Source organism: Balaenoptera ricei, chromosome 19 (genome assembly GCF_028023285.1).
Source record: "Balaenoptera ricei isolate mBalRic1 chromosome 19, mBalRic1.hap2, whole genome shotgun sequence".
In the NCBI taxonomy this organism is placed as follows: Eukaryota; Metazoa; Chordata; class Mammalia; order Artiodactyla; family Balaenopteridae; genus Balaenoptera; species Balaenoptera ricei.
In genome coordinates, this window is record NC_082657.1 from 3,958,905 (window position 1) to 3,985,369 (window position 26,465).

The window sequence follows — 26,465 nt, forward strand, 5'->3', positions numbered from 1 at the left end:
CATGCAGTTTCAGCTCCCCCAGGGACAGGAACGGGGACAGCCGTGTGGAATGGCAGCAGGGCCTGATCTTTACCCCTTCACTCCCTCCCTCAGCCCCTCTGCGATGGCCCAGCGGGGGACCCACCTTTCACCAACTCCTTTGCCCATGGTTGACTGCTCCAGCCAGCCCGGTGCATCCTAACCCTCTCTGTCCGCCGGGCGTCCTGTGCTGCTTCCGTTGGAGCATGCATTGCCCTGGGATGTGATTGTGATCGTGTACATCTGTGTCTGGCTCTCCCATCAGTCTCTGGCAGGGCTCGGGTGTAAGAGAACCCCATCTCATCGTCCTCAGCACCACCCAGCCCAAAAGGCGTACACAGGAGGCCTTAGGAAGTGTGCGTAGGTGATCTGCATGAATGAATGAATGGGCAAATGGATGGATGGATGAAGGGAGATGGTGACACACAGACATCCCCTCCCAAGCTAGGGAAGGACCCCCCTTCAGAGCACACCTCCCTCTGCATTCTGATTGGCCGCACTGCCTGTCTTCGGATCTGAGTTTCCAGCTCTGAGATTGCAAGGCCTGGTGCCTGGAAGGCCTCGGGGACTATTTCTTAAATGAATGAGTGAAACCTGTTCTTTCCTTCACCTCACCGGGTATTCCCAGGCCTTGGCAGGACTCAGAGGGGAATCTGAGAAAGTGCCTGGTGCTGACAGCAACGTGAGATGGGAATTGGGCTGGGTGACATCCACCAGCGTCTCCATTCTGAGAAATCAGACACCTTCCTGCAGTACCTCTGCCCTGCCTCCTGAATCCATCTTCCCCTCCCGGCCCTGGGCCTCCCCATCTTCCTCAATCTTGCCTGCTGTAATGGCTCTCTCCTCTCGGGGGTTATTTTTCTTTCTTCCATCTCCCCGTCTGCCAGCCTCCCTTTCTCTCCTTTCACAGAAAGGGTATGAACTTTCTTTGGTGGGAAAGTTCTTCTCACTTTCATACCAAAAGGATGGCTTGGCCTCCCTTTCCCTCCACCTCCCCTCCCACAATCTCTTCCTTCCACTCACTCAAGCAAAACTCCAGTCCCTACCGCTGCACGGCGATGACCTTGTGTCAGGGTCATGTTATCTAACCCGTGGCTACTTTGCTGGTTCCCACGGATCCTTTTCTGGTTCTCAGCACTGGTCTCTGCCTACTTCATGGTCACTCCTTGCCCCCTTAGCTACATCTTCCTCCCCGTCCCCCACCATGCAGATGCCCCCGAGTCTCTGGCCGGGTTCTTTCTCTGTCGTCCACACTCATCTCCTAGGTCACCTCATCCAGTCCTGAGACTTTAAATATGCTGTCTCCTATATGCGGATATTTCCAAAACTTATATTTCCAACCACGACCTCTCCCCCAAGCTCCAGTCTCACATATCCAACTGGCTACCTGATACCCCAGCTTGGGTTTCTCACAGGCCTCTAACTTGTCATGGCCCAAGGAGGATGCTTGACTCCTCCCACCTGATCCCTTCCCCCGGTGACCCTTTTCCAGGCAACACACAGCAGCACCACCCAACTTCACACAGTTAAGAGAGTTTTTCTCTTCTCTCTCTTTGGTTTTTCTTTCCCTCCTCTGTTACATCCAGTTCGCCACCACCACGGGCTTTGCCTCCAAAATCCCATTTCCTGTTCTTCCATTTTTCTCCACCCTCACCAGTTCCACATTGGTCCAGGCCACCATCAGCCTCAACTAGCCAGGGACGACAGCCTCTTAACTCCTTACTTCCACCTTCACTCCTAAATCTATTCTCAGCACAGCGACGCGGTTCTGTTATTTTGTTTTGTTTTTATAAATCAAAATAGGAGCATGTCATTCCTATGCCCATCCCACTGAGTCTAGAATAAAATTCCAATTTCTTCCCAGGGCTACAAGCCCCCACGTGACGGGCCCCCAGCGCACGCTTCTGACCTCACCCCAATTTTCTCATCCTTGTTCACCTGCTCGCCATGGGGCCTCCTCAATAATCGGCGACTCCTCAGGGCTTCTGTGCTGTCTCTGCTTGGCCAGAATGCTTGTCGAGTGCCTTTACTTCTCACAACCCACTGCTGTTACTGCTGCAGTGGGTTCTTCCTGAGGCTCCTCCCCTAAAGTCGCCACATCCTGCTTTGCTCTCCCCCCACCCCATCCCCACCTGTGCTGTGTGGCTGGCGGGATCTCAGTTACCCCCACCAGGGATTGAACCTGGCCATGGCAGTGAAAGCCCGGAATCCTAACCACCTTCCCGCTACCAGGGAGCTCTCTTTCCTGCTTCATTTCAAAAACACTTCTCTGCAACTGAAATTCTTACTGTTTATTGTTTGTCTCTCCTGTGAGTTCCAGGAGAGCAAAACCTTGGCTATCTGTTCCATACCACATTCCTTGCACCTAGACTGGTCTAGAACAGGTTGGGACTCAATAACTTTCTTGAATACTGAAAACAAACAAACAAAAGAAATAGATGGATCCTATACCCTGTGCGTGCTTCTGAGTCTCCACGTTTCTTTCTGGGCACATCTCTGCATTTCTCTCTGCAGCTTTACCCCTCCATTTCTGTGTATATATATATATTTTTTTTTGCATCTCTGAGACTTCTCTGTTTTGACTTGTGTATCTTGGTGGCAATCTCTCTCCTGTCCGTTTTCCTCTCCTTTCTGGATCACCTTCCTGTGTCTTTGACCTTTTCCTTTGTCCCTGTGACTCACCTACTTTTGGTCTCCGTTGCTCTCATCCTTCCTCCCCCGCCTTCCCTCCTTCCCACCGCTCTCCCTTCTGCCCATCCTCCACCACTTTCTTGCTTTATGTTTGGCCTTTGGACTCTAGAATCCACTACCCCCTAGCCAGCTCTGGCCCCGTCTCCCACCAAATTTGTCTCTCCCGGTCCTTCTCTCCATTTATCATCCCTACACTAAGTTCCCCTCTGTCCCGCTAGTTGTATTCCTTTTCCTGTTTCCCAGCATCTCTTTCCAACATGGCCCCCATGGAATCCCTCCCGGGTCCCCTGCCCTCCAGTCTTCTAGGCCATCACAAGGCCTGGCAGATGGGGGGCCTTGGGAAATATTTGCTGAGCAAATGAAGGGAAACCCACTAAGCACTGTCCCTTCTGTGTCCTCAGTGACCTTCAAATCCATTCCCCCCATCCCTCCACCCCCAGAGCTCTTTCCCAGCTCAAGTACCATCCTCTCTCATCTACCCCCCAGCACTGGCCTCCTGTCGAGCCCCTTCCCACGTCCCAGGCGTCTCCTTCTGACACCCACGTCTGACCCTGCTCTTCACCTGCTGCAAACTCTCCCGTGTCTCCTGCTACCCTCAGAATAAAGTCCAAACTCCTCAGCCTGGAACCCTAGCATCCTTAGACTCTGGCTTCTAGCTGCTTCTCTGGTCTTATCTCCCACCCCTACCCTGACCTTCTGCATCCCCAAAGGATGAGCCCTGTCCCCAATACATCATGCTCTTATATCCCCCCCAAGCCGACTCGAGTTGTTTTTTTTCCCATGAAAGCTTTCCTCACCCCCTTCATCACTCATCCTTTTGAAACCCAGCCTGGGTCTAATGTTCTCCAGGAAGTTTCCCCAAGTACTACCCACTCTTGGCAGTTGGTCACTCTGTCTCTTCTTCTCTGGTCAAGCTGCCCATCCTGGTCCCTGTTACAGCACCGACTGCCCTGCCTGGAGTTCTGTTTTTGACTCCTCCTTGAGAGCACCAGTGGGGATCCTGATACCAATACACTACCTGGTACGTTAGCAGATGCTCAAAAACGTCAAGGAGTGAATGGCTGAATTAATGGATGAGTGAAACATGAATCTCTAAGTCCTAGTGTTTCTCCTGCACACCAGACACCATGCCTGTGCTTCAGTATTTGTGTGATTGTCTGCTCCCTCCCACGAGTGAGAGTTTGGAGGGCCAGTGCCTGTGTTTGATGCTGTATTTCAGCATGTCTCTGCCTCTCACTCTCATCTCTGAGTTCATTCCTCCCTTTCTGTACCATTCATGTTATGATCCTGTTTAAAGCCATTCCATGTCTCCCCACTGCCCTCAAATTAAATCTAAACTCTTGACCTGACCTACAAGTCCCTGGGCAGTCTGGCCCTGCCTTCATCTCCAGCCTCATCTTGTTCCATCTGCATGTGGCTCACTACGTACATGTTAGCCTTCTCTGGAAGCTCTTCCTGCCCCAGGGCCTTTGCATATGCTATTCTCTGGCTAAGACACTTCCCTCCAGCTTCACCTGGCTGGCTTCTTGTCATCCTTTTGTGTTAGCTAAAATATCCCTTCCTTTTAAACTGGGTTAAGCCTCCCTGCAGGAGCATTTTGTAGCATTTCGGATTTCTCCTTTGCCCTAATTGTAACTTACTGTGGTGTATGCATTTCTTGGATTAACGTCTGTCTCATGCACAAGGTGTAAACTCTATGAGGATGTTGGGGACCCTATCTGACTTCCCTCCTTCTGTAGGCTCAGCATTCAGCACAATGCCTGGCACTTAAGTACACAAATAAATTGCTGGTAATGAATGATCAAGTCTGTCTCTGGGACTGTTTACGTTCCCTCCCCAGCGCCATCCTGGTACATAGCAGGTGCTTTTAAAACCCTTGTGGAAGGATGAATGAAGAAGTGAACGAATGCCCACGTCTGTCCCTTGTCACTTCGCCTTTCTGCATCCCTTCTTTTATCTTTCTGTCTCTTTACATAGAGCATATATATAGTCTGCAGGTATAACTATATAGTCGTGTGTTATGGGTCCCTCTCCAGGAGTTGGGCTGGGCTGGGAGTCCCTCCCCCGTGCCCCGCCCCCACATGCACACAGCAAAACATTAAAAAGAAAACATCTCAAAACTGCAGAAAACACCACAGCCCTCCCCCCTCCCCCCCACAAAAAATAAATAAATAAAACACGACGCTCCCTCCCAACGGCCCCCTCCCTTCCCTTCCCCCTCCCTCAGGGTCCCTGATTCGGAGGGTGGCGGGCGCTCCCCCACGCCCGAGAGGTGGGGAGGGGGCGCGGGGGAGCACCAAGCAGTCTCCAGCGCGCTCACGGGGAAGGAGGGGGGCGCCCCCGACCCCCGGCAGCCTCGTTGCACGCGCGCCCGCGCACGCGCCCCGGACACGCCCCCCTCGGCGCCCCCCGTCGCGCCCCTACACGGGCGTGGTTTTCCTGTTGAGCGTGTTGCCGTTGGAGGCGGCGGCCTCCTTGGCCAGGGTCCCGGGGGCTGGCGCGGCGGGCGCGGGCGCGGCGGGCGCAGGCGCGGCGGGCGGCCCGGTGACCGTGACCGTGACGCCGCCGCCCGCCTCCTTGGGGAAGGCGTTGTGCAGCGTGAGGAAGCCGGACGCCCCCCCGCGGTCCCGCTCGGCGCCCGCCCCGCCGCCGCCGCCGCCCCCCGCGCCCCCCGCCGCGCCGCCGTACGCCCCGCCGCCGGCACCGGCGCTAGCCAGCCCCGCGGCCACGCTGCCCTTGGACGGGTCGCGGCTGAGCGTGTACATGGAGATGTCCGTGGAGGCGAAGCCCGGGCCCCCGGCGCCGCCGGGAGACGCGTCCCGCGACGGCGACGGCTCGCTGGAGCGGGAGCTAGAGCGGGAGCGGCGGCGGTAGCGGAAGCGGTAACTGGGCAGACGGAGGATGGCCGAGGGGCCGCTCCCGCCACTGCCGCCCGCGCCCCCGCCGGCCTTGAGCAGGTCCGAGCGAGACTGGCAGTGCGCCTCGCGGCTGCGCTCGATGTAGATGTTGACGGCCAGCACGCCGATCACCTCGGCCAGGATGAACGACAGCCCGCCGAAGTAGAAGGACCAGCCGTACGAGTAATGGTTCTTCTTCTCCTCGTCCCGCTTCGGGCCCGGCTCGCCCGCGTTGGCCGAGATGTACACGATCACGCCGATGATGTTGCTCAGGCCTGGGCGGGGACGGTCAGACGGGAGCCTCGAGGCCACCCCTGGCCCCGCCCCCGCCCACGGCCCGTCCCCGCCGGCCCAGGCCCTGTCCCGCTCTGGTCTGAGCTCCACCCACGATGGTCTAGGCCCCGCCCCAGATGGTCCAGACCGCCCCGCCCACTGGCCAGCCCAGGCCCCGCGCCATGTTGGCCTAAGCTCCACCCTCAGATGGTCCAAGCCCCTTCCCAGATGGTCTAAATTTCTTCCCAGGTGGCCCAGGCCCCGCCCCGAAGGGCCCCAAATCCTGCTTCGGATGGTCCACCATCCCCAGCTAATTCAGGTCCTACTCTGTTGGTCGAAAGCCCACCCTGGTTGGTCTAAACTCCGCCCCAGTTGGTCCAGGGCCCACCCGAGAAGGTTTAGGATCACCCTTAATGGTCCAGATCCCTCCGGGATGGCCCAAGTCCTGCCCCAGATGGTCTAAACTCCTCCCCAGATGGTCCAAGCCCTTCCCTCGCTGGCCTAAACTCTGCCCTTGATAAGATGACCCTGGCTGGGGTTTCCTGGCCCTACCCTGATTGGTCTAACTCCACTCTTAACTTTATAAATCTTGGTGTTCCCTAGGCCTCACCCTCTTCTCGTTTAATTAATGAGGTAATCCCGCTCTTACTCTCTAGGCCCTGACTCTGGCTGATCTGAAGTCGTTCATGATTATCATCTATTCTAGGCCTTCCCCATGCTACTCTTACTAAAGCAGGTCTCCCGTCTACTCTAAGCCCCGCCTCCAGCTTGCTAAACCCCGCCCCCTGAGGATCGCGGTCAGGCTCCTCCCCCGTCCCAGGTGTAGTTAGCCCGGTCTTTCAAATCCTCCAAGCCCCACCCCCTGCAGATCCATCTCCAAAGCATCCCCTGCTGTTTATGCTAAATCCTCCCCCTTCTCCTCTGGATTCCATCCCTTCAGAAAGGCTCTGACTTCTCGAATTTCCCAATACTACTCACTTCGAGTACAAAGGGGGTCTCGCCCCTTAATGCCCTGCCTCACTACCGAGTTGGTCTGGATGCTTTCGCAGGACCAGACCCTTTTTGGGTACACCGGAGCCCACGAGGCCCCGCCCCCTAGAGCAGGCTCCTCCCCATCTGAATCCAAATCACTTTCTCCCTCTCAGGTCTGTCATCTCTGTCTTCAAGACGGCAATTCAGCCTCAAGGCCCCACCCCCTCTCCCAAGCTCCTCCCCTTCCGTCTCCTGGACCGCGAGCTTTGGAATCTAAACTCCTGGCATCCCGGATTACGCGGTAGACAGACACCTGTCTGTGCTGGGTTCACTCGCCCAGAAGACTACCGTAAGGCGACACCTACCTCGCCCAGCGGGTGGCGATGGAGCTTGGGAAGAGCCTAGGAAGGCTCCGGGCCCCAGGCAGCGCCCGGGCAGGGTAGCTGTGCAGGCGCGCGCGCGCGCGCACACACACGTGCGCGCTCGCAGGTGGGCCGCCCCCTCCCTCTGCCTCTCACCTGCTGCCACGAACAGGATCCCTGCTCCCAGAATGATGTTCCTCTTGGACTTGTAGACCCGGGAGGCCGCCACGCACACGCCCCCGAGCAGCAGCAGGATGGCGCTGAGGATGGGGAAGATGCTGGAGGCCCGGACGACTCCTGGAGAAAGGAGAGTATGGGGAGAGAGGTGGGGTGGGAACCAGGGCGTCAGACACGGCCGCCTGTCCGCCCGGCGCTCCGCGCCTCCTGCTGCCTCCGTCTCCGCTTCTCTCTCGCTGGTTCTACAATTCTCCTTCTCTGCCTGGTTGTTTTCTGTTATTGTCTCACTTTCTCTCCTCTTTAAAATTTCTCTCTTTCTCGATCTGATTGCCTCTCTCTTTTTCTGTGTCTTTTTCTTCCTCTATTTTTCTCTCTCCTGGCATATTTTTCTTCCCTTTTATTTCTCTAATCACTCTCCCTCTCTCTTTTTTTTCCCCTCGGAACTTTTCTATTTCTCTGTGGACCCTCTCCCTCTCCTTTTCCTTCTCGCACGCTCTTTTCCTTCCTCTCTTCTGCGCATTTTTTCCTTCCTCCAGATCTTTCTATCAAATCTCTAAATACCTCTCTCCCTCCCACCCACCCCCCTTTCTGCCTGGCTTCATCTGTAGCTCTGGGTTTCTCTTCTCTTACTTTCTCCCTTCTCTCTCTCTCTCCCCCTCTGTCTACAGTCCTTTCCATCGTCTCCAGATCGTGCGATTTCTGAGCCCGCTTGAGGCCGCAGCCAATCATAACTCCGGATTTGCCGCGTTCTTGGGGTAGCTACCAATCCCACCACAGGCTTCCCGAGCCAGCTTCCTAGAATGGCCCGTCCGCGCCGCAGATTGCCTCAGGGCCCCAGGGCGCAGTGGCCAATCCCAACCCAGGGAGTCACTGCGCTGAGTTGCCTCGAGTACCCAGGCCATCACGACGGCCAATCAGCTCCCGGGATCCCTTCTCAGCCCGCCCCAAGGTGAGAGGAGGGGGCGGGAGAGAGACCGCTGAGCCAATCGGTGACCAGACGATCTCAGTATCTGGGCTTGGATTGGCTGACAGGTTCATCTCTGCGTGTGGTTCTAAGTGCCGCAGCACAGCCCCCTCTCCCCTCGCACTTGCCCAAGCCCGGCAGCCCCCCGACTCTGTCCCCGACCCCCACGTACGCAGCAGATACTCCGCGCTGTCATGGTCGTAGTCCGTGTCCTCCGGGAAATGGTTGATCTTCACGCAGACGCCTCTTTTCAACCCTGGAGGGGAATGGGGGTGATAGTCGTGGGCACTTAAGAGTGGGGGAACCCCGGGTGAGAAAAGACCCTCCCCTCCTCAAACCCCTTATGATTGGGAGACAGGAAGTGCTGGCTCCTGAGCCTGTCTGTGCACCTGGGACAAACTTTCAACCTCCCGGGCCTCAGTTTCCCTACCAGTTAAAAAAAGAAAAAAGGAAAAGGGAGGAAGGAAGGAAGGAAGGAAATCATCCAACACTCACTAAAAGGCCGCAAGAACTTTTGCCCTGTAACCTGTACGGGGACAGTCTCTCTGGCCTCTGTTTCCACCTCTGTAAGAAAGAAGGCGTTGGTTTCAGCCATGTCGTCACCCTTCAACTCAAAATCGGTTGAAAATGCGTGGGAAAACGAAGAGGCGGCAGAGGGCGAGGAGGACTACACTTCCCATGAGGCCCTATGAAGTCTTCGAGTCCAATTGTGAGGAGAGAGGAGCCCCAGTGGGTCACCGGGGTTGTAGTCTCTTCAATCCTCCATTTGGGAGAGGGATTCCCCGGCTCTCTGCGCACTGCACCTGGGGTCCTCTGGGAGGAGATGCAGAGGTCGGAGCTAGCAGAGGCGCGCTAGGGGTGCAGTATGCCTCCAGGGGTCCTGCAGTCTCAGCCCCTTCCTCCCCCCCGCCCCAGAACCCACATCCTTACACAGCTGCAGGCCGATGTATAAATAAGTATAAATTTAAATACATTTTGTTTCCTCAATTCTCCAGGCTCCTTCCAACCTCCAGGCCACTGCCCAATGCTGCAGAACATTCTCACATTCTTCACTGGCGAAAAACTTACCCTTGCAAGCGAGCAGTGCACGGGACACCGGCTTGAGGAAGCTTTCGCTCACACACACACGCACACCTCCCACCCATTCTGGGGTGTAGCAGCTCCCTGCACTACCACCTTTTTAGCATGCATTGGTTTGATTTATGATCTTCTTCTTCAGCACGCTAGGAGTTCCTGCAGGGGGAGGGCATGGGGTCTGATTCCTCCGTGTGTCCCTAGCATTGCCTGGCACAAAGGAGGCCTCAAGAAATGAGTGTTGAAAGAATTAAATTATGAATGAATATAAGGATGACAGAAGGGGAGATTCGAGGCAAAAGATGACACGGAAAGAAATGGGGGTAAAGGAAAAGATTGGAAAGAAGGACTATAAGGCAGTGAATAATTCCACTAAGAGCTACCATTTGTTAAGTGCTTCCTAGGTGGATTAACTCATCCGGAGCTCACAGGAGATCCACGAAATAGATGAAATAGATAATGTTATTGGTGTCGTGCAGTGACCAAACATTGAGAATTGGAGTCACTCTGCTTGATAATGAAGCCTGAATCCATCATGTCCTTATTCTGTGACCTTGTTGGCCTTACTTGGGCCAATTTGCTTCAATCCCTTTTCCTATAACAAGGGGCTACTAGGACCTACCTCACTGGGTTGTTGTGAGGGTTGAATCCAGGTATAGAGATTTAGCACTTTGCCTGGAACACAATTAACTGTTCAGCTGATACCACGCCATATACCCATTGTCCAGATGAGGAAGCAGAGGCATAACAAGGGTTCGTCAATTCACAGCTGATGGGTGGTGGAAGCAGAATTCAAACACACAGCAGTTTGCCCCTACTGGAATGTAAGCTTATAGGCTATTCACCACTCTTCAGCATCTAGAGCAATGCCTAACACATAGTAAGTGCTTAATAAATATTTTTATGTATGAATGATTGAATGGGCAACAAGCACATGAAAAGATGCTGCATATCAATAATCATTAGGGAAATGCAAATCAAAACAACAGTGAAATACCCTCTCATGGATATGAGACACCATCCCATTAGGATGGCTACTATAAACAAGCAAACAAACAAAATAAAACAGAAAATAAGTGTTGGTGAGGATGTGGAGAAATTGGAACCCATGTGCACTGTTGGTGGGAATATAAAATAGTGCAGTCGCTATGGAAAATAGTATGGAGGTTCCTCAAAAAATTAAAATTACTATATGATCCAGCAAGTCCACTTCTGGGTATATACTCAAAAGAATTGAGAGCAAGGTCTCTAAGAAATATTTGTACATCCATTTTCGTGGCAGCATTATTCACAACAGCCAAAAGCAACCTAAGTGTCCATCAATGCATGAACAGATAAACGAAGTGTGGCATATACGTAGAATGGAACATTATTCAGCCTTTAAAAGTACGGGAATTCTGACACACGCTACAACCTGGATGAACCTTGAAGACATTATGCAAAGTGAAATAAGTCAGTCACAAAAATACAAATACTGTATGATTCCACTCATGTGAGATATCTAGAGTCATCAAATTCACAGAGACAGAAAGTAGAATGATGAGTGCCAGGGGCTGGGAGCAGGGAAGAACGGGTACAGAGTTTCAGTTTTGAAAGATGAAAAGTTTTGGAGCTTGGGTACCCGATGTGAATCTACTTAACATTACTGAACTGTGCTTTTAAAAATGGTTAAGATGGGGCTTCCCTGGTGGCGCAGTGGTTGAGAGTCTGCCTGCCGGTGCAGGGGACACGGGTTCGGGCCCTGGTCTGGGAGGATCCCGCGTGCCCCGGAGCAGCTGGGCCCGTGGGCCGCGGCTGCTGAGCCTGCGAGTCTGGAGCCTGTGCTCCCAACGGGGGAGGCCGCGATGGTGAGAGGCCCGCGCACCGCGATGAAGGGTGGCCCCTGCTTGCCACAACCAGAGAAAGCCCTCGCACAGAAACGAAGACCCAACACAGCCAAAAATAAATTAAAAAAAAAAAAAAAGTTAAAAAAAAAAAAAAAAGGTTAAGATGGTACATTTCACATTCTGTGCATTTTACTTAAAAAAAAAAAAAAGCCATTGAATGAATGAATGAATGAAGATACACCTTTTGAGTGCAGACGTATACCCATCAGCACACCCAGTATGGTGTGGTGGGGGGGGGGTCAAGTTCTCTCCTTTCTTGAGTGGGATTATAGTACTTCTCTCAAAACGTGAATGATAATTCAGTGAGACTGAGCATGGAGAGACACGGCATGCACTCTCCACAGACTAGCCACGCTGGCAGTAATGATAATTAGTACTTACTGAGGGCTAACCACACACCAGGCACGGCTCCAAGCATTTGACAGGTAGGTATTAACACAGTATGCATGACCAGCCCTTAGAAATACTAGGCAGTGATAGTATCCCTGCTTTACAGGTGAGGAAACTGAGGCATAGAGTTGAAGAAATTGCTCAGTTCTATAGATGGTGAATCATGGGGAGGAGACTCTGGGCCTCAAAGGGGAGCTTTTTTTTTTTCTTTTTCTTTTTCTTTTTCTTTTTTTTCTGGCCAAGCCATGCGGCTTGCGGGGGTCTTAGTTCCCCGACCAGGGATCAACCGCCCCTGCAGTGGAAGCGCAGAGTCCTAACCACTGGACCGCCAGGGAAGTCCCAGAGGTGAGCATATTTATGGCAGTAGAGTGCAGTGGTTATGGTGGCCACGAGCACGGGCTTTGGAGTCACATTCTCGGGATTCGCATGCCAGGGCTGCCACTTCCCAGCTGTGTGGCTTTGGGGATTTGAACACCCCTGAGCCTCGGCTTCCTCGTCTGGAAGATGAGGATGGTGATAGCGACCGCATGCGGTATGTGAGCATTCAGTGACACACGAATGACAGAGTCAAGCGCAGAATGCACGGGGGTTATGCCGCATGCCTCTGCGTGTTATCCGACCGGCTGGGCCGGGAGCTCCTTAGGTGCAGGGATGGTGGTGACGCGTCTCTGAGTCTCCCCAGGGCCCGCCTAGCACAGACCCGGGCAGGCGGCGGTGGGGGGAGTGGGGAAGCGGGATGGGGGGCGTTGTGTAGGGGTGGGGGCTGCGGTGAGGACTAGGGCTCTGCCCCTCGTATGTTGGGTGGCCACGTGGCTGACTCACTTCCCCTTTCTGGCCTTCAGCTTCCTGCTCTGACAGACTCGGGTGATAATAATACCTTCCCCCTGGAGCAACTGGGAGGATTCAGTGAGATAATAAGGCGTGCAGAGTGCCGAGCACAGGGGCTTTATATAGTCCGCTCGAATAAATTGGGCTGTGGGTCCAGATTCTGGAGGCTGAAGTTCCTAAGAAGAGAGCTAGACCCATACGGATCCCCCAGCCCTGGGGCTGGTTCTGGGGCACTTGAAATGTGGCAATTGAGACGGAGTGTGAGTGTAAAATAGGCACCAGATTTCAGATTTGGTATGAAGAAAAATGCATACTATTTCATTAATAATCGTCATATTGCTAACATGTTAAAATAATATTTTGGCTACGCTTGGTTAAATAAAATGTATTACTAACTTTTATATTAATGTATTATACTGTATAAATTGTATTTATTAAATTAGATTCATTGAACCTTCCCCTTTGTACTTGTTTTAATGCCACTGCTAGAAACATTTTAGTTATATAGACAGCTTGTGTGATGTTTCTACTGGGCAGTGCTGGTTGGGAGGCTGGGACTTCTGGGTTATCAAGGAGGGGAAACTCAGGGGTTGGTCATCTGAATTCATAATAATAATAAGAAGAACAGAATATAAACTACATAGTCTAGCCTTTACCCTGTGCCTGCTGGCCTTTTGAATGCTTTACAGGTAATAACTCATTGAATTTGCTCCACAGCCCTGTGGGTTAGGGGGTATTATAATCCCCATTTCACCGATGATGGAAATAAAGCACAGAGAAGTAGAATATATGGCTCAATGTCACCTTTCTGTGCATGGCAGACAGGAGGTAACCCTGTTACCAATCAGTCTTGTTCTAGAGTCTACGTTCCAATCACTACTTTCTACTGCACTTCTCAGAAAGACTTGGAGGGAGATGAGGATGGGACCTAAGAATTCCTGGGGACAGAGCGTCTTCAGGGGACAACGGCCCGGGGGGGGGGACCAGTTTCTACACCCCTGGATCCCCGATAGGATGGAGGCTAGTGGTTATATTGCCTTGACTCCTGGGAAACAGAAGAGACCTGGATTCAGATCCAGACTCTACTGCCTATTAGCTGTGTGACCTGGGAAAGGTGCTTCCCTTCTCTGAGCCTTAAGCTTTCATTTCTAGGAGATGGGGGTAATAGTGGTACATGGTACACAGGGTTACTGTGAGCATCCAGTGACACATGAATGATGCCTATAACAATAAAGTCTACCTTCATTTACCCCCTGCTTAACACAATTCCTTTGGCTCCCAGGACCCACTTACCTCATTTTCCCCAAACCTCTGTGGTCACTCCTTTCTCAGCTCCCTTTGCTGGCTCTCCTCATCTCTCTGATCGTCTTTGAATACTGGACTAGCTCAGGCTTCAGCCCTTCAACTAATTTTTTGGTTTGTTTCTGTCTCTGCTCATCCATCCACATGCCATGACCCGCCCACCAGCCCAGACTCTCCCCTGAACTCTGACCTCATATATCATATCGCTAACATCCTAGATCAGGGGGTCAGCAAACTATGACCCACGGGCCGAACCCAGCCTGCCAAATCCAGCGAAGAATGGGTTTTACTTTTTTTTTTTTTTTTTTAATGATTGAAAAACTGTCAGAGAAGACTGTCTCGTGGTACGTGAAAATGATGTAAAATTCAAATGTCAGTGCCTGTAAAGGAAGTTTAATTGGAACCCAGCCACGCTCATCCACTCACGCATCATATCTGGCTGTTTTAAGGAGTAGCAGCAACAGAGATCGCACGCCCCACAAAGCCTAAGAAATTGACTGTATGGCACTTTGTGGGTCCTTTCCTATACTGACTCCTGTCCTACACAGTATCTCGAATAGGCACCCTCAATTTCTTTTTGTAATTTTTTTGGTAAAGGCACCTCAATTTAACATGTCCAAAACTGAGCTCGTGATAGCCCTCCTTATAATAAATTGGGTAAGAGAAAATAAAACAAATACGATAAAATACCAGCTGTTCCAGCAGATGAATCTCCCCCACCCCTACCCCACCACGTGCTCCGGTGCTCAGGCCACAGACTTGGAGCAGTGACTCTCAATTAGGGGCGATTTTATTCCTAGTCTGGAGACAGTTGACAATTTTGGTGTCCACACCGGTGGATGCTGCTGGTGTTTAAAAGGTAGAGCCCAAGGATGCTGATACACATCCTACAACACGCAGGACGCACCCCCCACCCCCAGCCCCACTGCCGCAACACGGAATTATCCATCCCCAAATGTCAGCAGCGCTGAGGTTGGGAAACCCTGCTTTCGAGACACCCCGACACTTCTCTCTCATATCCTACAACTGCCCCATCAGCAATTCCTGCCCGCTGCAGCGGCAGAATATACTCGCAGTTCAAACCCAAACTCTACGGCTCCCACCCCAGATAAGCCACCTCCCATTCTCCCTCTTCCTCTCCTCCTGAATACTCAACACAGCAGCAAGAGCGATGCCCTTAGCCTTTAAGCCAGCTCCTGTCACTCCACTCACGAACCCCCGATGCGGAAAGCAAATTACATTCCAGGACCTGGGAGTTCGTGTTATCGCCTTGACTGCACCTCTTACCACGTTCCTGCTCACCAGCTCTGCCTGGGCCACGCGGGCCTCCCCTGATGGTCAAACACAAGGCACGTTCCCACTGCAGAGCCTGAGCAATGTTTCTACAGCCTGAAGCATTTCCCTCCAGAAGCCACATGGCTCCATCTCTGGGTTCACTTAGCCCACCCCTCAGACGTCACCTGCTCAGTCTCCTTTATCTCCAATTTCTCCAGTTTCACACCCTTGCCCCTAACACTTCCCATCCCCTCCCTTGCTCATTTTCCTCCTTAGCACTCAGCTCTAACACCCTAGATGTTGTACTTACTTATCTCCCTTATTATCTGTCTCTCCTTCTAGAATATAAGACATATAAAAACAGGGATCTTTCATGTACACACTGCTATATTTAAAATGGGTAACCAACAAGGACCTACTGTATAGCACAGGGAACTCTGCTCAATGTTGTGTGGCAGCCTGGATGGGAGGGGAGTTTGGGGGAGAATGGATATATATATATGTATGGCTGAGTCCCTGTGCTGTGCACCTGAAACTATCACAACATTGTTAATTGGCTATACTCCAATATAAAATAAAAAGTTAAAAAAAAAAACAGGTTTCTTTGTTGTTGGTTTTTTTCTCCTTCCACTGCTATAGCTCCAGAATCAAGAACAGTGCCTGGCACATAGTATAAGCTCAATAAATAGTGGTTGTTGAGGAGGGGATGAATACATGGAATGATTACTATTTGTTGTACACTGTCCAGCAGTGTATAATGAGAAACTGGGTGTCAAATTATAACATAATGAGAAAATTGGATGGGTGTGAGGCAATAGGGACCAGAGGTGACTGGAGAAAGGGAGACCCTCATGCCTGATCTGAGGAAGCAGCTGCTACTCAGATCCAGCCAACCGTGGCCACTGCAGGATACCGGCCCCATGTTGTCAGATCTTCCACTAGTTCAAAAGAAGCTGGAAATCGGATTTTCAATGTGCAATCTCCCTATTTTTAAATGTTGGCAACCGATTCAGATTTTGGTTTCAGTTTTAAACACTCCGCACATCAGACAAAGCATATCTGCAAATCCCATCCATCAGACCTGAGGTCTCTTGGCTCTTCCCCAGTCACAGCTGGGTGACCTTGGGCAAGTGGCTTAACGTCTCTGAGCCTCAGTTTCCTCATCCACAACAGGAGGGTGGTGCACTGCCCCCCCCCCCGTAGGATTAAACGAGATAATAACATTCCTTGCTCATCAAGAGTGCCTAGCAAGGGACTTCCCTGGTGGCGCAGCAGTTAAGGGTCCGCCTGCCAATGCAGGGGATGCGGGTTCGAGCCCTGGTCCGGGAGGATTCCCACATGCCGCGGAGCAACTAAGCCCCTTCGCCACAGCTATTGAGCCTGCGCTCTAGAGCCCGTGAGCCACAATTACTGAGCCCTCGTGCCACAACTACTGAAGCCCGCACTCCGCAACAAGAGAAGCCACCACAATGAGAAGCCCATGCACCGCAACCAAGAGTAGCCCTCGCTCGCCGCAACTAGAGAAAGCCCGCGCGCAGCAATGAAGACCCAACGCAGCCAAAAATTAAAAAAAAAAAAAAAAAAAAAGAGTGCCCAGCAAAACGGAGGAGGAAAAGATGTGGAAAAGAGAGGGATAAAAAGAGAAGTGAAGGGATTTTGATCTTTTTGGCCCCGGAGGGGGAAATTGGGGATTGGCTGGTCCCACTCCTTCACGTTGCCCTGAGGCTTGGGGAGGTGACCAGACAGCAATCACACAGGGGCTAGATGCACAGGAGGACTGGAGTCCAGGTGTCCTGCGTCCCAGCCCATCACTTCCATGCTACGTGGAAAGAAATGGCAAAGCTGAGAGCAGGACAGAGGAGCTGCTGAGAGGAAGAGGCCTGGCGTGGGGAGATGGGAGGCCGAGGGAGCTAGCTGGGAGGGAGTCTGCAAGAAGGAGAGTAGGACCGAGCAAAGAACAAAGATGGAGATTAGAAGAGGCGGTGGCCTCAGCGTCAAGAAACAGGGTCTGGAAGGAGGAGGTCAAAGGGAGGATGAAGGGAGGGAAGATGAGGCAGAGCCATCTAAAGACCGCGGAGGACCAGGACTAGTGGGGGAGGCTGGGAGGCCTGATGGGAGAGGCAAGCAGGACAAGACCTACCGGAGGACAAGCCACAGAGGGAAGAGGAGAGGACCATGAGTTATGGGCAGTTAGGGCACGATGTTCTAGGAGAGAAACAGCCAAAGTGAGGCCACAGGGACGGAGGAGATGGGGAAGACGCTGTGACTGGGGCCATAGGAGGTAGGGGCGCTCAGAGCGCAGAGGTAGGACGTGGGGGAGAGGAGCTGCAAAGGGCAAGGAGGCGCGGGGTCGAGATCAAGGTGAGAGGGAAGCGGGGAGGAAAAGCAGAGGGTGCCAGGGCTGGAATCGAGGCAGAGGGAGCCCCTCGCGCAGGGAGGCCAGGCACCCACAGGGCTGAGAGGGAGGGAGGGAGGGGGCTTTCCCCACGGATGAGGGAAAGAGACGATTAGGGGCGTCGCGAGCGGAGGGGGCGCAGGACGTGCCGAGTGACGGAGAGGCGTGAATGGGGAGGGTCGAGGCGAGGGGGGCGGGATTCAGAAGAGGGTCAGGACGCAGAGAAGAGTGGAAAGGACGGGAAAGGAGTGGCGGGGGGGGTGGTGTGTGTGTGTGGGCAGGAGTGGCAAGAAGCAGCAGGAGGAGGCGGGAGACCCGCCGTGGGGACCGCAGGAAACCGGGAGATTTCCCAGGGAGGAAGCCCAGCCGGCCGCGGAGGGGACGAGCGGCGGGGCCGCAAATGGAGGCGCGCAAGGCCGAGGCCCCCTCCACCCTACCTTCCAGGCAGCAGATCCTCCAGAGGCCCGAGTGGGTGAGTCCGCCGGGGTCCTTCTTCTCCGAGGAGCCGCTGCCCCCGCGGTGGTGGGGCCCGTCGTCGCCGGCCGTGAGGTTGGTGGTGTTGCAGATGAAGGCGCGCGTGTAGAGCCAGTAGTCCGTGCTGATGGCGATGGTCATGAGGCCGAAGGCTGCGAAGGCGCCCACCGTGGTCAGCAACACCTGCACCCCCTTCTCGCACCAGAGGCCCCTCTCTTCGTTCCAGCGCTTCAGCGACTCCAGTTTGACCACGGGCAGCCGGGGGGCCGGGGGCCACCACCGGGGCAGCGGGGGCGGGGCCGTGCCGGCGGCTGGGGGGGTCACAGCGCAGGCAGAAGTGGGGGGCCCGGGGCCAGGGGCTGGGGAGGGGGCGGCGAAGAAGAGGCTGCGGCCGGGGACGGGGTCAGAAGGCAGCCATGGTCGCCAGCTGGTGGAGGGCAGGGAGCGAGATAAAGGATTAGACAGGAAGGCTCACCTCCCTGGATACCCCTTTACCTGCACCCCAGCCCCCCAAAGAAACCCTACTCTTTCCTCGGTTGAAGAAACTCCTTCCACTCTGCTTGCCACTGCCACTTCTCTGAAAAACAATCTCCCTGTGTCCAAGAAATTCTTCCCACTAATCCCACTCTGAGACATACCCCAGGCATCCCTGAGAGTGTCGTAGGACACGCCTCCAGGCCCCTCCAGCTCTGCCCCCCCTGGTCTCACCGTCCTCCCCACAGGGAAAGCGTCCCTCACTCCAGCCGCCAGTGCCTCTTCCTCCCCAGGAACCCCTGTCCTGTTCCTCATTTCTTATAAAATGTTCTCATAAAGTTCTACCCACTCCCTACCTTCCCCTGCAAGGCCCACCTCTTCACCTACTATGGCCTCTACTTAGGAAAAATAAATCTCTCAATCTCTCCTCAGCTGAAAAAAACAAAACCAAAAACAACAAACACAACAAAACCCAGATCTTCCAAACTCACCCCCACAGTTTGCACAGCTCAGAAAACCACACGGGTGTCATCACTACCACCCCACCTCCACGGTCTCCTCGGCATGGGAACCCCTACCCCACTCAGAACCCTATGGCTCTGGACCAGGGTTCTCAACCTTGGTGGCACCTTGAAACCACCAGAGGATACTGATACTTGAGAAATTCCGATTTCATTGGTCTGGGGTGTGGCCCTGAGCATCTAGGTTTTTAAAACTTCCCCCGGGGGATTCTTTTAAAGAATCCAACACCGTTGGACCCCCTGGTTTAGAAGAATGCCCCCCATCTCCATCACATTCCCTCTAACCGCCCCGCTTGTCTTCCTTGGACCACTCTCCCATCCCCTGCTATGTCTTTGACTCAAGGAAAATACCCCACTCTTTCGCTTGCTTATAGGAGTCTTCCAAATCTGGTCCTCAGTAGCTCTACAACTCAGACAAACTCATCAGAGCCATCACTTTCTCCTCCATTAAGAAAAATCTCTTCCGTGAGTTGCACGGCATTTTCTACTCACAGGAATCCCTTTCTCCAGACCCCAAATTCCTCTCCATTCAGAAATCTCCCAAGCTCTGACCTGTATATTCACTGCTGCGGAAGGAAATCCCCCCAACTCTACCCAGCATCCCCCCACCCCATTCCTCTGCCCTTCCACCATCTCCCACGATCTCCAAATCGCCTCTCTGTAGCCCTTGTTATGGGGATGAACCCCCCAACTCCAGATCTCCCCAGCTCACTTCGACCTCCCGCTGTCTCTTGAACTTATAAGAGCCTCCCCACCCCCACCCTGACTTCTCTTACATCACCAAGAATCCCCTTCACTCTTGCCACCCTCCTGCACCTACTCTAGCTCCCAGCATGGCTTCTGCTCAGGAGAATCCCCTTCATGTCTCCCTCAGACTTCCCTTCCTGGGAACACCCCCAGAACTCCCCCTTCTATTTCACCTGTGCAGGAACATACACCATACACTCAGTTTTCTTCCGAATTTCAAAAGATCCCCTCCGTAGACAGTGCCCCTTCGAAAAACTTGGATCCACAAGACCACAACTCTCTTTCAATTGGGAATAATTTCCCACTCTGCACCCACCAAGGGTCCACTCATTTTCCGCTCCCACGGCACCCCATCACCACGCCCCCTGCCCTGCCTTTTCCACCTTACCCCAACCCTCCTTCCAGGCATGCAACCCTTACCAGCTTCCACCGCTCACTCTATCTATCCTAGACTCCTTCCCCCAAACCCCCTATTCTAGTTAAGAGCCTGGAAGCCTTAGAGGAGGAAACAAACAAACAAACCAACCAACCTGATTCTGGGTCCCAGTACCAGGGTGACCTTGGCCTCTTCCGCCCCCATCAGCTGGCCCTCACTGGGTCTGCTCCAAGGAGGGGTGTTGGAAAGGTTGTCTATGGGGGGGGTGTCTCCATGGCAACTGGGCCTAGTGTCCCACACGTGTGTTCTCTCGTCACCTCCACTCCTGCCTGCCCACGCACGGCCCCTGCCCTGGCCCCATTCAACAGTGCCCTGGACGCTGACATCCCCAGCCTCCCTGTCCTCACTTCTGGCCCCTTCCTGTCTTTCCTCTCCAGAAAGACGCTGAGTTTCCTCTCCTCTCCATCTCTCGGCCTCTTCTCCCCGCGTCTGTGCCCCCTCACCACCAGCACCACCACCTCCACTGTCCTAGCAGATTTCTGCCTCCAAGGGGGGTGGGAGGGTGAGCCTGTGACCGCAGCATGTACCCCTTCCCCTGCTGGGCCCCCTAGGACCCGGGATAAGGAGGGGATGGAGAGAGGAGGCGAATGATGGAAATTCTCCATCATATAAAGATTCGAAGATCTTTTCATTTTTTCGATTTGGGGGGCACTCTGCTTGGTTTTAGGGGTTCTTCCTTTAGTCCATCTGTCAGCGGCAGCAAAGGAGGGAGCAGGGGACCCCCCAATTCGAAAGCTCCGGGATGTGAGAGGGGTCATCATCCCCTCTCCCTCTGAAGGGGACCAGCTCCTTCCTCCAGAATTAGGGGGGTCACGGAGCCTTCATTTTACATCCACCCACCTCCGATTAATAAAAAGATCTCTCTCACCTCTGTTAACGATAGGTCAACTCTCCGATGCACGGGGGAGGGGACGTTGAGCCCCCCTGTCGGCAACCCCCCCAGAAAAACCCTTGTGGCTCCCAATTCTCACTGCTCCCCTCCCCCAGCAGCGAGGGACCCAGGCGTCCGACCTGGTTGGGGGGTGGAGATGAGGAGGCGTCCGGGGAATGGGGGTGTTGAGGTGGGAGGGGAGGCTGAGGGGCAGCTCTGAGCTCGGGCCCCGAGGGAGAGGGGGTCGGGATGGGGGAAAAAAAAGGTGAGGAGACAATTTGGTTCCCGTGTCGCTGGGTAAAGTGCGGAGCTGGAGGACGAGAGAGGGAAGGAGGAGGGAGGGAGGGGGAGGGGAGCCGCTGAGGATGGGGGAGCCACGGAGAGGAGATGGATGGGGGGGAGGGAAGTGATGGGGGGGCAGGGTCTGGGTGACAGAAAGAAGCTGGGGAAAAAGAGAGAGACCCAGAGAGGGAGGGAGAGAGACAGAGCCAGGAGAAGCGGAAAGAGAGAGACCCAGAGTCGGGGAAACAGAAATGGGGGAGGGAGAAATTTGGGGGAGGCAGCGGCTGGTAGCAGAAGGAAGTTGGAGAGGGAGACACACACACACACAGAGAAATATCCAGAGAGAGAAGGGGACAGAGGCAGAGATGCAAACAGAGAAACGCAGAGACTGGGGAAGAAATGGGGGATGGGGAAAGACTGGGGCGAGGGAGAGGATGGGGGGTCAGGATCTGGGTAACAGAAGGAAAGAAGGGACAGTGAGAGAGTCACCCAGAGAGGGGGAGGAGAGACAGATGGGGAGAGAAAGACAGAGAGAGACTGCGAGGATGGGAGAGAGAGAGAGGGAGAGAAGGAAAGAAATAAAGTGGGGAGAGAAATTGGGGATGGGGCAAAGGTCTTAACAGAGAGAAGAATGCTAGAGAGAGAGAGAGAGAAGAGAGAGAAAATTTTAAAAATTTAGGGGAGAGGGGTCTGAGTGGCAGAAGGTGCCTGGAGACAGAAAGGCAGGTGCAGAAGGAAAGAGAGGGACCCAAAGAGAGACACAGATGGGGAGAGACTCAGACTGGGAGAGAGGGAGACCCAGGGAACGAGACAGAGGTAGAAACTGGGGAGGCATCAAAAGGAAGCCGGAGAAAAATAGGAGAGGGGCCAGTCTCAGATGAATGAAGGAGGCTGGAGATAAAGGATACCCCTGCCTCCTCCCCCACCCGCATCCCCAGCCCCTGCTCCCTACCCCCATCCCCATTTCAAAGCCACCCCCCACCCCCACTAGCCTCCATCTCTCCACAGCATCGCTTGCCGCCGCCACCGCCTCTTCCTGTCGTCATAGCAACAGGATCCAGGCGCCCAGCCAAGGCTGGCAGCAGCGGCCGGAAATGAGGGGAGGGCCGTTTAAAAAGGACCCCAGGAGCTCTCTCCCCTTTCCCAAAATCCAAGGGAAAGCTCCACCTCCCCGAGTCTTCCCACCATTCCCCCCCCACCAAGTGGCAAGGGCAAAGAGCCACTGAAAATAAAATTATATTAAATTTACAAGGATAGAAAGCCTTTTGAGTTTCACCAAGAATTTTTTTTTCTTCTTACCCGCTACTCACCACTAGCTCAAAGAGTTAGATTCCCCCAAGATGGGGATGGGAGTGAGGAGAAAAGTAGGATGTGCAAAGCTTGAGTGGAAATAAGTTTTAAAGAAGTCTGTCTGGGGTTGGGTCGGAGGGCTATGCAACAGTTTTGAGAAGACTGGATTTGCAAGTTCTAGAACTAGCCAGTGGGTAGAAGGTGAGACAACTCCAGGGAGAAAATCTCAGATGAGAGTCAGAAAGTTTGGTCTTGGGTTCAAATCTCAGAGATGCCTTGTAGCCACTGTGTGACCTTGGGCAAAACATTTCCTCTCTTCTAGACTCAGTTATAATGGGTGCAAAAACTGCCTGCAATTAAACGGGAACATTGGTGAGAAAAGGTCTTTGCATGCTGCTCTAGACAAGCAGTTATTTCAAGCCTGTGTCTTCACAGGAATGTGATCAAAAATTAAGCTAGCCATAACCACAGACTTGGGCTAGGGAGTTTGCATACTGTCTCACAGAATTCTTGCAGAATCCTTGTAATGTGGGCACTGATATTCCCATATTATAGGTGAACAAACTGAGGCTTGGAGATGCACAGCGATTTGCCCACGATCACCCGGGAAATACAAAGTCAGCACTGGAGATGAAGCAGCCTCTTTGTGGGGCGTTGCCAGCAACAGTCAGCAATAGGTGAACTTCAGAGCCACTTCACCATTCCTGTGTCAGCTCCTCCCTTTTGGGGGCTGACAGAAGACAGAAAAAACCTGAGTTCCCCACACATTCAATCACCTCCCCTGAAGGAGCATCTCAGATTTCCACTGGAACTTCTTCAGGGGAAAGGAGTTTAGAGAAGCATTGTGACACCCTTGGTTTAGAAGCAGAGAAATACCAGCCTCGAGGGAAGGGGCCTGGAATTCATTCGTTTGAGAAACATTTGCTCAGCCGCCCCGTTCTTTTGCCAGGGAGAAGGATACAGCTGGGGACAATAATGGTAATTGATATAAACTGAGTGCTGAATGTTACAGACTCTAAGTGATTTGCCTGCACGGACTAGGTCTTCCAGGTTCTCTTATTAGCCCCCATTTTAAAGATGCGAGGCTGAGAGAGGTAAGCACAACCTGCAGATAGGAAGCGGTAACAACGGAAATCAGAATCAAGTCTTCAGATTCCAGAACCTGTGCTATTTTCACTGCTTCTCTGTTCTTTGGTGGGGGGAGGGGGGGTGTTTATATCCTAAATGGGGGAACTATAAATAAACACAAAAACAAATACTTTGAAAGGGTGAAAACAGCATGAAGCTGATCACATAAGCTGAGGTTTCTAAATCTCGGAACTATTGACATTTGGGCTGGGTAATTCGCAGGGCGGGGCGTGGGGAGGGCGCTGTCCTGTGCATTGTGGGATGTCCAGCAGCATGCAGGGACCCTGCTCAGTAGATGCCAGTAGCAAGGGATTGTAATAAAAAGAATTCAGGCTGTTCCACCTCAAATCCTGCTCCATACTGGAAGTCTTTTAACATTTTCAGCTGTTTCTTCTCTTACTTGCCTTTGCATCCCTAAATAATAATTATCTTCTAGATGTGTCAGCAATATACAGTGTAGATCCTTCTCTCTGATAGATAAGGATTTAACTCATGGAGACCTCATTTTTCCTCCCTATAAGTATTTTTAATTCTTCTATTGGTTAATTTTGTGGCATTAACTAATAGACTTCTGTCATGATTTCTCCTTTCAGAGGGCATATCTTTCCTCTCCCTTTTTAAGCAGCTTTGTTGAGATAGAACCCACATACCATGCAATTCACTCACTTAAAGTGTATAATTCAATGGCTTTTAACTATAATCATAAAATAGCGCAAGCATCCACCTTAGATCCATTTTAGAACATTCTCATTAGCCCAAGGAGATACCACAAACCCCTCAGCCAGTCACCCCCAATCTCCCCACACCCCCAATCTCCCCACCCAGTGCTAGGTGATCACTAATCTACTTTCTGTCTGTATAGGTTTGCCAATTCTAGACATTTCATATAAATGGGATCATACAATATATGTTCGTTTGTGGTGGGCTTCTTTTGCTTAGCATAATGTTTTCAAGGTTCATTCATGTTGTAGCATGAATCAATACTTCATTTCCTATTATTGCAGGATAATATTCCATTGTATGGATATACCACATTTAACTATTGGATATTTGGGTTACTTCCAGATTTGGCTACTATGAGTAATGCTGCCGTGAACATTTGTGTGCACTTTTTTGTGGGAAGGTATGTTTTCACATCTGTTGGATGTATACCTAGGAGTGGAATGTCTGGATCACATATTTATCCTTTTGAGAAATGAGGTAGCATCTCTGGACTTCATCCTGCAAGGCAGAAATATTAGACCCACTGAACAACTCTTCAGCTCATTGGCGGACTCTTCAGAAGGGGTGTCCCAGAAGATGCAGGTTATGGACGCTTTCAGCTCTCATTTCTAAATTTGCTCATGAATTCATCTCACATTAGCCGAGGTCTCCCATGGGGTTAACCTGGAGACCTAGAGGCTGTAGGCTCAGAGACAAGTCTGCTAAGCCCCTAACCTTGAGAAGGTCCTCCACCCTCACTTCCCCTGACCCCATGTGGTAGGCAGAACTCCAAAATGACCCCCAATATTCCCACCCCCTTGTGCAATCCCCTCCCCTTGAATGTGGGCAAGACTTGAGAATAGGATGGGGTGCCATCCCCATGATTAGGTTACATTATATGCAAGGTGAAGGAATTTTGCTTGTGTAATTAAGGTCCCTAATAAGTTGACTTGAAGTTAGTCAAAAGGAAGATTATCCTGGGTGGGCCTGACCTAATCAGGTGATCTCTTTCAAAAGGGTCAAGAATCACTTCACACCAGTCAGAATGGAAAGTCTACAAATAATAAATGCTGGAGAGGATGTGGAGAAAAGGGAACCCTCCTACACTGTTGGTGGGAATGTAAACTGGTACAACCATTATGGAGAACAATACGGAGGTTCCTTAAAAAACTAAAAATAGAGCTACCGTATGATCCAGCAATCCCACTCCTGGGCGTATATCTGGAGAAAACGCTAAGTCAAAAAGATACATCCGGGCTTCCCTGGTGGCACAGTGGTTGAGAATCTGCCTGCCAATGCAGGGGACGCGGGTTCAAGCCCTGGTCTGGGAAGATCCCACATGCCGCGGAGCGACTGGGCCCGTGAGCCACAATTACTGAGCCTGCGCGTCTGGAGCCTGTGCTCCGCAACGGGAGAGGTCGCGATGGTGAGAGGCCCGCGCACCGCGATGAAGAGTGGCCCCCGCTCGCCACAGCTGGAGAAAGCCCTCGCACAGAAACGAAGACCCAACACAGCCAAAAATAAATAAATAAATAAATAAAAATTAAAAAAAAAATGTTTAAAAAAAAAAAAAAAGATACATCCACCCCAATGTTCATAGCAGCACTATTTACAATAGTCAAGGCATGGAAGCAACCTAAGTGTCCATTGACAGATGAGTGGATAAAGAAGATGTGGTATATATATTCAATGGAATATTACTCAGCCATAAAAAAGAATAAAATAACGCCATTTACAGCAACATGGATGGACCTAGAGATTATCGTACCAAGTGAAGTAATTCAGACAGAGAAAGACAAATATCATATGATATCACTTATATGTGGAACCTAAAAAAATGATACAAATGAATTTATTCATAAAACAGAAACAGACTCACGGACATAGACAACAAACTTATGGTTAACAAAGGGGAAAGATGGGGGGGAGGGATAAATTAGGAGTTTGGGATTAACAGATACACACTACTATATATGAAATAGATAAACAACAAGGTCCTACTATAGCACAGGGAACTGAATTCAATGTCTTGTAAT

The 26,465-nt window shown here is 52.3% G+C and overlaps 1 protein-coding gene across 2 annotated transcripts; it reads right to left on the reverse strand.

The window, feature by feature from the left end:
• Positions 1-5,129: 5,129 nt before the first annotated feature.
• CACNG8 (calcium voltage-gated channel auxiliary subunit gamma 8) lies at positions 5,130-20,300 on the reverse strand. Of its 2 annotated transcripts, XM_059905727.1 has the most exons (6): positions 17,942-18,209; positions 8,527-8,610; positions 7,370-7,510; positions 5,418-5,881; positions 5,257-5,339; positions 5,130-5,157 (listed from the first exon to the last, which is right to left on the reverse strand). In XM_059905727.1, exons 1-6 carry the CDS (start codon positions 18,117-18,119, stop codon positions 5,130-5,132), a joined length of 978 nt encoding a protein of 325 aa, XP_059761710.1. In that variant the 5' UTR covers positions 18,120-18,209. The 2 variants fall into 2 exon arrangements, with proteins under 2 accessions (XP_059761710.1, XP_059761709.1); XM_059905726.1 differs by adding an exon at positions 20,251-20,300 and having other exon boundaries at positions 5,130-5,881; positions 17,942-18,405.
• Positions 20,301-26,465: the final 6,165 nt, after the last annotated feature.

What these genes read in the sequence shown, in the direction of transcription:
- CACNG8 (XM_059905726.1), bottom strand. Translation starts at nt 20,300, where the DNA reads ATGGGGGCGGAAGAGGCCAAGGTCACCCTGGTACTGGGACCCAGAATC. An exon ending in GTACTGGGACCCAGAATCAG is followed by an intron (nt 18,406 to 20,250) that starts GTTGGTTGGTTT and finishes GCCCTCCACCAG; the next exon opens with CTGGCGACCATGGCTGCCTT. An exon ending in GAGGATCTGCTGCCTGGAAG is followed by an intron (nt 8,611 to 17,941) that starts GTAGGGTGGAGG and finishes ATTCCCCTCCAG; the next exon opens with GGTTGAAAAGAGGCGTCTGC.